The 13,290-nt window shown below is 43.7% G+C and overlaps 1 protein-coding gene across 3 annotated transcripts in view; it reads right to left on the bottom strand.

The window, feature by feature from the left end:
- PCDH15 (protocadherin related 15) overlaps window positions 1–13,290 on the bottom strand; it is a 637,262-nt gene that overhangs the window by 162,002 nt on the left and 461,970 nt on the right. For all 3 annotated transcript variants that reach the window (XM_059851092.1, XM_059851093.1, XM_059851091.1), the window contains one exon: window positions 2,852–2,960. In XM_059851092.1, the coding sequence (XP_059707075.1) occupies window positions 2,852–2,960 (109 nt within the window). The remainder of the gene's footprint in view (window positions 1–2,851; window positions 2,961–13,290) is intronic.

The raw sequence follows: 13,290 nt of genomic DNA, 5'->3' as shown, positions 1-13,290 counted from the left end.
TGGCTGGTTTTAGAGGCTGCACATCAGCAGGGCTGCTGCTGAAGTTAAAAAATGTCACAGAATTAGGGACAAAATGCAAAAACTCTGAGAAAGGAGGAAAAAAAAGTGCCCTAAAGGAGAACAAATACATAGGGGAGGAGGGTAAAAGTCACAAAGGGGTCTAGAGAAGGGAAGATTAAGCTAATATTGTGTAAGGATGTCAGGAAATAATCCAGGGGGGAAAAAAAAGGGGAATAAACCAACACAAAAAACTCCACTAACAACCAAACCAACCTCAACAGGTAAAGGAGGAAAAGGCAGCAGGGTGGATGATAGAAAATGAAAAAAATAGGGATAATTCAGGTGGATGCCCAAAATCCTGACTGGGGATTCCTACTGAGCTCCCCAGATTCAGAGCTCAGATTCCTGGATTTTTAAACTCTGGGAGCCAGCTTTGCCAGGACCAGGGATATCTGCTTCTGCATGTACAAAATAATTTCCCTTTTGACAGCACAGAGCAGCCCTCAGTCCACCTCTGTCTGTGCTGAAATCCAGGGATGAGCTCCTGGCTCCAGAAATTCCATGGGTTTGGAGAGGCTGGGGGATCAAAATGCTGGGGGCAGCAAGCAGAGGAGGAAAGGAGTCCTCAATTTGCTTTTTCCAGAGCCAGAGGAGAGGTTTTGGGAGGCTTAAAATGGACACAGGACTGGAGAGGATCCCCCCCTTCCCAAAACTTAATTTGCATTTTTGGCTCTTTCTTTAAAATATTTTAAAAAATATCCAAAACTGGCAGCAGAAATCACAGAGCCAGTTCCAAGGGCAAAAAAAGCCCATGATTGAAAGGAAAATTCAGCTTTTCTCAAGGATTGGCCCCAGAGAAAATGAAGGCTCCAAATTGCTCCTAAAAAGAATATTTCACTAATAATTTACTATTAAACATAATACATTTTGCTATTAAAAATAATAATTTTCTAGTCAAAAAATGAAATTTACGGGTAGAATCAATGACAGTGCTAATAAAAAATAAAGGGAAGGGCCTTGTTTCATGCCTGGATAAGTCCAGGGAATGTGGGTATATTGCAAAGACCAAAAGAAATTAACATTTCCAAAAGCCAAGGATTGGAAAAATTAGTGTATTACTAAAAAAAATAAACCAAACAATAAAACCAAACAAACCACCCAACCCAAATATCCCATTCCCAAACCTTAAATATATCAAATATCCACAGTGCCTGGAGCATGTGCCTTGTACAGGTGAGCAAAAAAAAGAACCAAATAAAACTGAGTCAAATTAAATAAAATTAAAATTAAATTCTAATAAGTAAGTAACTAATTTCCTTATTCCACAGGTTCAAACCTCCCTGTGTTTAAAAAAGGACATTCCCAAAGATATCAAGGAGGAGGAGGTTTAGATCTAAAGAAAAAGGGGGGAGAAAATCCACATACTGAGAAATATCTGCAAGGGCTGTTTTCTGGGAAACTGCTTAATATTTTCTGAGGCTAAAACAGAAATAGCAAATCCTGGAAGAGATGAAGGCAGACTGAAAATCCAAAAAGAAATCCTTAGGAAGAGCACGGGGGAAGGAAAACAAAAAGAGAAAGCCAGACAAGAGGAAAAAAAATAAAGAGAGCAAAGAAAGAAGGAAAAGGAGGTAAAAAAAGAAGGTACTAAGAAGCAAACAGGAAAAAAAAGGCAAAAATTATTTTTAAAATAAAGATAGGAAGTAGAAAAAATAAACAAGGAAAAAATGAGGAAAAAAGATGAAAATGGGAAAAGATGAAAGAATAAAAATATAGGGGAAGGAAGGTGGAAAAAAAAAAAGGAAGGTGGAAAAAAAAAAGGAAGGTATAGAGGATGAAAGAAAAAACAAAGAAAGAAAGGACAAAAAGAAGAAAAAGGAAAGAAGGAAAAAAAAAGCCCCCAAACCAACCTAAATTTCTGCACCACCACACCTTTCTGAATTATTTCATGGAGGTCAGAACAGCCACTCCAATATTCCCAACATCCCAGGTGAGCGACACACAATCGTTAATAATTTTATTCCTGAAAAACTTTGTAAATTATGCAAAAAACCTTAAGTTGGCCTAAAAGTGGCCTTGGCATGGAGCTGTCCCTGCAGAAGTCAGGAATAAAAATCAATCTATGACATTTATAAATAAGTCCATTTGCAGATCTAAACCTCCACAATGTGCTCCTCAAAATCCTCACTTGCACCTCTCCTCAGCTGGGAAAACCACAGCGTTCAACACAGGGAAAACAGGGAAAGATGGGATTCCACAAAATTCCCCCTTTCCAAATCCCACAGAAAGGTCCCTGGGTGGATTTTCGGAGCGGCCAGGCAGGTGGAACCCTGCAACTGCCAACCATGGTCACATCCTACAAACCCAGAAACAAGTCCCAAACACAGGGAAGCAGCAGGAAAAAGAACAGAGAGCAGCATGACCAACTAAAGCAACTTGAAATTACAAAGGAAAGCTCACAAGCAGCAAAACTGGAGGTGGATGTGGTAAGATCCTTGGAGCTGCCCTGTGCCACGTGATTTTTGGGATGAAATCTGCTTTAATTACCTTTTTTCAGCCTCTTCTTTTGTTAATGGAAAACACACCCCAGCAGAGCTCTCCTTTCCCTTACTGTGTTGGTCCACTCACTAAACCAGACAACAATTCTGGATTTAATCTGAATAAACATAATAAATGACTACAAGAAATCAACTTCCATGTGGCAATTAAACACCAACAGGCAGAAAAACAATTCCAAACATCCCACTGACCACAAGAGGAACTTTTAACCAGGGTTCCACTCTCCCAGGCAATCTTTTCCTGGCTGGTCATAAAGAGATTGGGAAGGATAGGATAAGTAGCAGACACCAACCAACTAGGATGGAGTAGAGGATGCCAGGTCGATCTGAAGGAGGCTGGATGTTTCTGTCCTGGTCTATGGCTTGGATGGGTGGAGTAACACTGATGGGATTCACATGGACCTGAAATGAGAAAGCACATGGGAAACAGAGCAATTAGAAAGCCAGCAGGGACATCTGGAGGTTTAGCACAACAACATCTCACTGAGAAGGGTATTGGAGGAGAAAGAACCTTCAGAATGAGAAGAATATTTACAGCTCTGGATCCTTTAAATCCAAATTAACCAAGGAACATCAACACTTCTATAGCAGCCTCCTTTCTAGGAGATACAGCCTTAGGACGGATCCTGGAGGAAAGGAAGCACAAAAATCCCAGAATGGCTTGTAGGGAAGGGACCTTAAATCCCATCCAGTGCCACTCCTGCCATGGGCAGGGACTCCTTCCTATAGGAAGCTCAACATCCCAGGCTGCTCCAAGCTTTGTCCATCCTGGCCTTGGGCACCTCCAGGGATCCAGGGGAAGCCACAGCTGCTCTGTGCACCCTGTGCCAGGGCCTGCCCACCCTCCCAGAGAACAATTCCTTCCTTATATATCACCTAAATTTCCCCTCTGTCAGTCTGAAGCCATTCCCCATTGTCCTGTCCCTCCAATTCCTGATGCAGGGTCCCCCTCTGGCTTCCCCAGAGCCCCTTCAGACACTGGAAGGAGCTGTGAAGTCTCCACACAGCCTTCTCTTCTCCAGCCCCAACTCTCCCAGCCTAGCTCCACAGGGAAAGTGTTCCAGCCCCCTCATCAGCTTAGAAGCTGATAGTAAACACTTGATAAAGGAAGCCCACAAATACTTGACTGCACTTCTATAAATAGTCCCTCAAATCAGGGATTTCAGCCATCACACAGTGAAACACAGCAAATGCCTGAAAATAGGAAAACAACAAATTGGACTGGAGCATCATCAGGAACTGGGATGGCTGTGATACACAAATACATGCTGAAAAAGAAACTTAAGGTACAGACATGCCACAGTTGAGAGGGCCACAATACACAGAGTGTCACCACAGAATATCAGAAAGCTTCAGTCCCTACAGAGTAACACCTTACCAGGTCAGAAGGCTTCAGGCATCTGCTCACACAGAGCAACATCCCAGCACTTCAGAAGGCTGCAAGCAACTGCCCTTCCTGTGCTCCAGCCCAGCCTTTTATACCCTCATGGTTAATGCACTGCACCTGTGTGCCCTCTGCTCCCTGGGTGATTGGTCAGTGCACCTGGGCTCATTAACACCTCATTAATTTCAATACTGGTCACCTGCTTTTCACAGCTGTAGCTCATTAGGGATGAGGCTCAGCCCCAGCCCCACTCCCAATGAGCACAAACTCTGGGCCTACACACCACCCCAGTTTCCAGGAGGTGCTGGGCACTGTCAGCACAGCCCGAGGTGCAGGTGGTGGCAGGCTGGGAACACATCCTGCACCATCTGGAATTTCAGGAGGCAGCAGCCCAGTGAGGCCACAGGGCCCTGGACATGAACTCCAGCCCTGTTCCTTGGGAAACAAAACTCACCACTGACAGCAAAGGCGCAACTTACCCAGAGGAAAGTTTCAAGCATCAGCACTTGATTGTTCTTCAGCCCAGCCTTTTACACCCCTCATGGTTAATGCACTGCACCTGTGTGCCCTCTGCTCCCTGGGTGATTGGTCAGTGCACCTGGGCTCATTAATGGCTCATCACCTTCAATATCAGTCACCTGTCCTGCACACCTGTAGCCAGTTTGGAATGAGGCTCAGCCCCAGCCCCACTCCCAATGAGCACAAACTCTGTGCCTACACAGACATTGCAGGGATAGCTACATTGGACAAGTGTGGATGGGTGTGGGAACAATTCACCATTATTTGGAAGTGAATTCAAACGTTTAACATGGGGATAGAACTGTAGAATTATGGAATGGTTTGGGTTGGTAAGTGACCTTAAAAATCCAAAATTCCAGCCCTGCCATGGACAGGGATACCTTCTACTATCCCAGGCTGCTCCAAACCCCAATGTCCAACCCGGCCTGGAAGGTCACAGTGAGGTAATCCCCAAAACTGGTGCCAGCTTTCATCTCTGTCAATCCAGCCTCCATTTGCAACTCCAGAGCTGCCATTCCCAAGTCCCACAGTTTCAGTGACCTTGTCTGCTCAACCAACCACAAATGTACCACACATGGATGTGTGCACACCAGGCTTTCCCCTCCCCTTGGAACGTTTTCCTGCATGACAAAAACCCTTAATGAGCTCTGTGAAAAGCCAAACACCCTTTTTTTTCCCCACATACAACTAGTCCTGGCAGCCTTTCCTTTGGAAAGCTCTGTGTTCTGCAAGAGGGGACTTGAAATCTAGCGTGGGAATAGAAATGAGACGAGTCCACGCTCGGCCAAGTTTTGGCAGAGCTGTCAGGAATCATCCTGCTGAGAGCTAGAAGGGAGCTGGGAGAGCTTTGGCACTGCTGAGGGCAAGCTTAGAGGGAAAAGGGATGAGCCAGGAAGAGGGGAAGGAGCTAGGGGTGGAGAAAAGGCAGTTTCTTGACCCCTTGTGGGCAGCCCCATGGTCACCTGCCACCATGCCCCAAGCTGTGCCCCCCCCCAGGCATTTCCAGCAGGTTTCTCAAATCCAGGGGCTCTTCCAGCCTTTTCCACACCAAAGTAATTTAAGGTACAGACACGTCGGGGATAGACACATTAAAAAGTGAGGATGGATGCTCTTGGCCTCCCACACTGGGACTGGGAAGCTCCTCACTCCACTCGGGCTCACGGCTGTTGTCCCTGTCCCTGTCCCACTGGCCAGGTCCTTTGTCATCACCCAATTCCATTTGGGACTCTCTGAAAAATTAAACTCTTTAAAGTGTAATGAGGGAGACGAGCTCAAAATAGGCAGAAAGAAAGAGAGAAGAAGATATATTTGACATCTGCTTGAATTTTTAAAAGGCTTTAGGATGGCATAGAAGTTGCATGGGAAGAGAGGATTATGCAGAAAAGTGACCAAGACTAAAATGCTATTTTTAAATTCATAGATCAGTTGGAGCCCTCTCAGAAAACTCCACATTCAAGTTAGAAACACGCCCACAACAAAACCGATCCCATCTGTTAGTCTGGGTTTAAATTCACCATTAAGTCCCAGAGCAGCTGTGGCTGACCCTGGATCCTGGAAGTGTCCAAGGCTGGGTTGGACAGAGCTTGGAGCTGCCTGGATAGTGGAAGGTGTCTCTGCCCATGGCACAGGGGGTGGCACTGGATGGGCTTTAAGGTCCCTTCCAGTCCAAACCCATCCAAATCTCCCCCCTGTCAGTCTGAACCCATTCCCCTGGTCCTGTCCCTCCAGTTCCTGTTGCAGGGTCCCTCTCCAGCTTCCCTGGATCCCTTCAGACCCTGGATGGGACTGTGGGGTGGCCCCACAACTTTCTCTTCTCCAGGAAGAACAGCCCCAACTTTAATAATTTAAAGCTGTTTTGAATTAAATTGGCTGATGTGCCTTGAAGCAAAACTCAAGGTGCTTTCATATTGCTTTAATAATCCACAAACAATACCTTTTTAATTCAGATTTAGAAATTAGAACTACAAAACCATAAAACAATAAAGCAGCCATTACATTAATAGATGGGTAATAGCACGTTAAGAAATTAATCAAAGCACACATAGGAAGCTTAAGAAATTGTGTATATGCTTTAAATCAGAAATAATTGTTTTAAAAATGAGGAATCAAAGTAGGAGTCTTCCATAGGCATCCAACATCCTCGAAAGAGGCTGAAAAATCCCCTACCAGGCTCCTTCTCAGGAGCTTCATGAGGAGATGGAAGCTCATTAAAAGGAAGGGAAGACAGATTAATGAAGGAGTGAAGTGTCTGAGGTGCCCATGGGTGCCAGCTGGAGGCAAAGCAAGAGCACCAGGGGGTTTGGCAGGGAAAGGATGGAAAAAGTGCCAGGAAAGTCAGCACGGAGCCACAGCAGGGCAGGGAGATCACTCAGAATAAACAGCTGGCCTTCAAATCCCAACCTCTGCCATGGGCAACATGAAAAGCTGCCCAAGCTCTGGCAGGTGATTAAAAAACAAACAAGATCTTGCTCATCTGAGGGTGGAACACGCAGTCATTTATTTTCCTCATTAGGGAAAAGCTCCCTCAGTTATTGGTGGGGTGATTAATTGACTTCCAGGTGTTCAGTATTGCAGAGCTGGGTAGGCCAAAAAGCAGAGCCCCAACCCCACCTTGCAACTTTTAGCACAAATATTAATAAATTTTTAAAAAATCTTCCTTCAAACAGAGCCATGATGAGGAGCCTGCCAGGGAGTCTGCAGGGCCATGAGATGATCAAGGCAGAAAAATACTTAAAAAAAGCTCAGAGAGAATAAGGTAGCAGCAAAAACCTCATTTTCCTCTCCCCTGTTTTTATGTTCCCCATGGAAGGACAACAGCACCTTCTCCATGTGGGATTTCCAGCAGGACCTGCAAAAATCCGTGGCCTTCAGAGATGTTATGGATGGAACAAGGCAAATTTAGGAGTCCCATTTGTGCCAGGGGGTTTTAGGCTCCTCCTGAGGATTGTGAATAAAAGAAACAGCTGATATTTTCAATTAATGAAGTTAAAGGATGTTTAATAATTCAGGAGTGCAGCTGCATTCAAAAATCCAAACAGGAATTTTGGGCACCTGCCTATGATGATTTCACTATCCCATGGAATGATTATGAGGGAATTTACAACTGAGATGCACAATATGCATTTGGAGCTTTCAAGAACAAAAGAAAAAATACCCCAAAATCAACATGACTTTTAAAATAAAAGTAATATATTGTTCAATATTTATATATATATATATATATATATAAAATTATTTTAAGATGTCTAAGAATGCCAGGCTTCCAATAAGAGGATGTGGACAGTGTGGAATTCCTTTTAAAGTCAGGGTACAACAATATTTGTTGCACAGCTGATAACAAGGATTTAAAAAATCAGATTTTCTATCTCTTCCATCTACCTGAGATGCAAAGCTGAATTTGCCAACCATAGATACTTAAGGAAAACTCCTTCCTTTGGGGAAGATGGGAAGGAAAAGAGAGAAAATGGCACATTTTACGAGTTGGAATAACACAATTTTCTACTCAGAGCTGCCTCTTCCATTTGTGGGAGGGTTTATGGTGTATTTTGGGGTTCTTTTTCTTGTTACCATAAAAATCATTGCGTTCTAAAAAACTGAAAGCCAACTGAAGCCAACGCTCCTCAACTAGGAAGGTTCTTTTCTGAGCAGATAATACATTCCTGAGAGGTGCTTTCTGTATGATTGAAGACACTAGACCATGAACCAGCTCCAGGTTTCACTCTGGTGATGCTGCACTGATGATTCACAACCGCGTGAGCTCCCACCAGAGACATCCCTGGGGCTCAGGGGCCAGGGCCACCACACAGGTGGAAAATACTGCAAAGGATAAAACTGCATGGAAAGCAAGAGTCCCCAAAGTTTTGTTTGGATTCACCAAGGTGAGCTCAAGAAATCCACTGAGAGAAGGGACAAAAAGCTACACCGTCAATTTATTATTGAGCCAAACACAGCAAGAGATTTTCTACCCCTGAGTCCCACTGAAAACTGAGTTGTTAAAGCACTAAGGTGGCCAGAAACCTAAACCAGAGAGGCCTGGAGCACCTGGAGTGGGGCCACCTGGGATTTCAGCCTGATCCACCCTGGGATTCTGTATTAGCACAATCAGCTCCCACTGGACATGTCACACCAATATTTGATACCCTGAAAATTTCAGTTTTTACAGGCAGCTCTAACTGTGGCCAGTGGACTTCAGATCAAGTCTCAGGACCTTCCACCTGCATCATTCTCACAGCTCAGCTGAGGATTTTGCTGCTGAACTCTCATTCCTCTGGAAAACAAGGCTGAGGAGCTTTTCTCCAGATGGAGAATATCACTAAAGCAACACACGTGGCCCCTGGTGCCATCCAGAACCTCTTCCCAGGGAGCCCTGCTCTATTAAACCAACAAAGTTCTTGATGAATTGATGAATCATTATGGTCACACTGGTTCTCCTTGTGCTTTCCTGAGGTTGGGATACGAGCTGTAAGTGGGAAATGAGCTGAGCTCTCTTCATGCTGTGCAGAACTGCCTGTGACTTTGCCAACACTCGGCACTAAAACAGCAGGGAGAGCTGCAGAACCATTCCAACATCATTCCTTGCTGCTGCCTCAGCTGCTCTGCCAGCACAACAAGGGCTGTGACAAAACACTAATGAGCAGAAATCCATCACAGAGCACTTGCATGTCAGCAAAACGTGGGGAATGTTTCAGGGGAGTTATCCAACCACAAAAGAAGTCAATCCAAAAAGCAGGAATCGTGCTATAAATGTAGGAAGTACCACCAAAATCTCATTGTTAGTCAAACCGTGTCACAACAAATCTCCCATTTGTAGGGTTTCACCGTTCTGCCTCTTTTCTTGCCTTCCCACTGGCAGCTACACGTTCCTGCCTTTGAACAGAGCCAGGGGAGGCAGAGCCTCACATCAGGAGCCTGCAGGAATTCCTGTGCTGCTCTCTGAAGGCTGATGTGACACACAGATGTACAGGAATCCAGGGGGAACGGGATCCTCTGACCCTTCACATTGCCACAACACAGCAACCCAAACCCATTGGCCAGGACCTCACCTGAATGCTTTGGAGACTTTGGAACCCCAAGCACGGATTTAAAACACACTCTGAAAGAGAATAAACTCTCTGCAGAAAATTGTTAAATCAAGATGTCACAGGAGCTAAAAAGAAGTTTACATAAGAAAAATTCTGGGCCTGGAAAACACTTCCCAAAAAAGGGCACAAAAACTTAAGGAAACCAAATATTAATTGCTAAACCGCAGAGATTTACAGCTAATTCACCCCATTTATACTTCTTAGAATTACAGAATCAGTAAGGTTGAAAAAGAGCTTTAGATCATCCAGTCCAGCCATCAATCCATCACCACTAATCCCTGTTCTCAAGTGCCACATCCACACCTTTTCTTTAACCCTTCCAGGGAAATGATGGGGCAGCCACAGCTGCTCTGGGCAAAGCTGTGCCAGGGCTTTCCCAATCTCACAGGGAGGAATGTTCTCCTAATATCCAATCTAAACCTTCTCTCTGGCACTGGGAAGCCATTCCTCTTTGTCCTGGAACTCCATCCCTTGGAAAAGTCTTTCTCCATCTTTCTTGTAGCTCCTTCAGGCCCTGCAAGGCCACAGTTTGGTCACCCCAGAGCTTCTCCTCTCCAGGTGAACAATCACAGCTCTCCCAGCCTTTCCTCCCAGCAGAGCTGCTCCATCCCTCTGCTCATCCTGGTGCCTCCTCTGGACTCTCCAGCAGCTCCAGATCCTTCCTGTGTTGGGCCCCAGAACTGATCTGCAAATTTAAAACTAAACTAACTTTTCTGTTTATTTATTTTTCAGAAGTTCCCCTTCATTTCCAGAGCCACAGCTAAAAAGCCACAGTGAGTAATTTATGCTGATGCTGACCTGGCCTCTCCTGTCTTCTCTGGGGGTAAAAAAGTGTTTTAGTTACCAATGGGAAAAATTAAGACACAGGATTAATTGTTCAATTCACCTTCTTTCTAAACACAGTACTAAATTATCAAACAGCTTTTAGCACCTGATTTAGCTGCTCAATACAACCCATGGCTCTGTGTCCCTGGGTTTCTGTCATGCCCCATGTTTATGCAATTTCTTGAAATGAAAACTGTAAAATTCAAATATCCTGGCAGCTTGGGTTGTTAACAGAGTAAGCTGTCAGAGAACACAATTCTTTCCATTCATTTGTAAAAAAAAAAAGCAACCTTTGAAGGGAAAAAAACCCAACATTTTGAAGGAGCAGCAAGAGAGCATAATGAACCCGAGCACAGAGAAAAACAGAGACTATTTTTATCAATGATGTCTCCCAGGAACAGCAGGGCCAAAAAAGAATTGAATTTCATCAGGATCTGATCACAGTGCTTACTAAATTGCTTTTTCTGTATCTGACATGCTTGATAAGAAGTGTCCCCAGCAGTGTCTGTGCAGGGGACTAAATGAAATGCATTATGCAATGGGCTTCCTGCCTCAGCACAACCAGAATTCAGGCCAGAGCTTCTCCTCCTTCCAAGGTGATGACTGGCACTAAAGAACAATAAACATTTCTTTTTTGACATTTGGCTTTTTTCCCATACAACTATGAAGTCTATTTCCTTGATTACCCCTCAAATTCTTGATGTGGGCTTCTTATTATCCTGATTTCTGTGCAGGGGAGCAAACTGTGAAGCCTATGAAAGGCACCTACATCTTCCCAAAAATCAGAAAATATTCAGCAAACATGTAGCACCACCATAATAACTTCCAGATTACTTTTATTTTAATTTCTAAGAGTAATTTCTTTGCAAATAAATAAAATAGTATTAACCCAATTTTCTTTCCTTATGAATGCTATTTCTCACAGAGGAATAATTCTATCATATATCTATACATATATATATATCTATAAATACAAATATATAGATATAGATAGATATATACTGATATTTATATTTCTCTTCCTAAAGGCAACAGGCTGATGGCTTCTCTATGCCTTTAGAAAAATCAGCCACACAATAACACACCACAAAAGGCACAAGAAGTTACAAGCAAATGATAAAAGAGGAGAAGGATTTGGTGGGAAAAGATAAGCAGTACCAGGGGTGGAATCTTTCTTAATTTCAGCTGTATGGAACTAGACAAAAACCCCCAAAAAACAGAGAGTAATTAATTTGAAATTTTAAAAAAAGAGAAATATCAAGAAGAACAGGTCAGTATTTCACCCAGACCCTTTGTCTCTTGGCTGACTCTCTTTACACAGAGATTTTACTACAATAATGTTGGTGGTTCTTTCTCTTATGGCCACATTTCACCCTTCCTGCAGAGCATTTGGCATTTCCTCACCTGCAGGAACCAGCCAGGTGCAGAGTCTCACAGCAGTGGGGATTTCAGAAGGCTCAAAGAGGAGGGGGATGTTTGGGGTCAGCAAAACCCCACTGCAGTCCCCACCCTCAGACTAAAGAACATTTTAATTTTCTGTACTGATTTTTCTCTCTTTTGGGTACTCAACAAGCATTTCTCCAGTCCAGGAATGGGAATGTCATCTGGAAGTACCTCACTATTTAATTCCAGCTGTATCCACCACTGTCCTCTCCTCATTAAAGTTTGCCACCCTATCAGCAAAAGAATTTTAGGGAGAAATTTTGTGGCCAGAGCTAGCTACAAATTCTACCTCATCATTATCAAATCTATTTTATTACCTGATTTTAATGTAGTGTTAAAAGTGGCACTTTTAGATTGAAGGTTACAGGAAAAAAAAAAAGGGTTTTGCCAGCTAAATTTTGGATGTATTTTCAATAAATTTGGGCAAATTTGCATGTGTGCATGCGCACCTCACCTGTAACGCTCACACCCTTCATCCTTAAGCTCATCCTCACATCTTTTTAGGGTGATACAGGGAAATTTTGCATTTTATTAAATGCTTTTCTCTTCCAATCCCAGGACAAAAAGCAGGAATTATTTACCAAGCACACCCCTGCCTCACCAGCACTGCTGTGCTGCCCAGGGTATGGATCCAGAGCCAAATGGAGATGAATCCCATTTTCTCCTTTCAGGAGAGGAAGTTCCACTCACCAGGGATTTCCACTTTCTCCACAAGAATGACTTCTGGGATTCAAGGAATGTTTTCCACAAAATTATCAATATCATGGAGCAGAGCAAACATGACTGTCCTGGGAAGAGGGATTTTCCTTTCATTTCATTTCCAAGGGTGATTTCCTTTTAACGTGTACTCACAAACATTCACCAGTTAAGGTTTTGCAGCCCATGTTTGATGAACTGAGGAGCTGATCTGCACCCTCTGAATTGTGACAACAAGCTGAAAAGAGAAATAATTCCTCCTGACCCCTAATGACCAGCTACAGTTTAATGGGACAACCCCTGCACTGAAATAATTCTCTCTGCAAGGCCCAGGGATGTGACAGAGATGAGAATTTTTCTGGAGTGAAGCTGGCTAATAAAGCATCACTGCAAGAATATTTTGTTTAAATGTCAACATTTAAAGCCTTCAAATGCTTCCAAGTGACATTTGAGGATCAAATAAATTGCTACATATGTTTCCTCTGTGACAGCAGCTCCTCTTGGTGCTGTAACAAACACAGATCTAAGGGAGAGAGAACAGAATTGAATCTTACAGGAGCTCCTCAGTCAACCCTTGGGTGTTCATTAATTCATTAATTGGATTTTTAGCCTCAGTTTAGCTGCACAAAAAGCTGGTTTGTGCTCCTGAACCTGCCCTGCTGCCCACACCAAAGCCCTGGAGATCCTTCTGCAGCCTTGGATGGATTGGATTGCTGTGGCTGTGACCAAAGGTGGAATCAAAGCAGCTCCTCTTCCTGAAAGGAAATCCCTTCTCATTTCACAA

The sequence above is a fragment of the Haemorhous mexicanus genome, chromosome 7 (assembly GCF_027477595.1).
Source record: "Haemorhous mexicanus isolate bHaeMex1 chromosome 7, bHaeMex1.pri, whole genome shotgun sequence".
In the NCBI taxonomy this organism is placed as follows: Eukaryota; Metazoa; Chordata; class Aves; order Passeriformes; family Fringillidae; genus Haemorhous; species Haemorhous mexicanus.
Note: the sequence above shows the minus strand (reverse complement) of the source record. Positions and strands in the feature narration are given on the sequence as shown.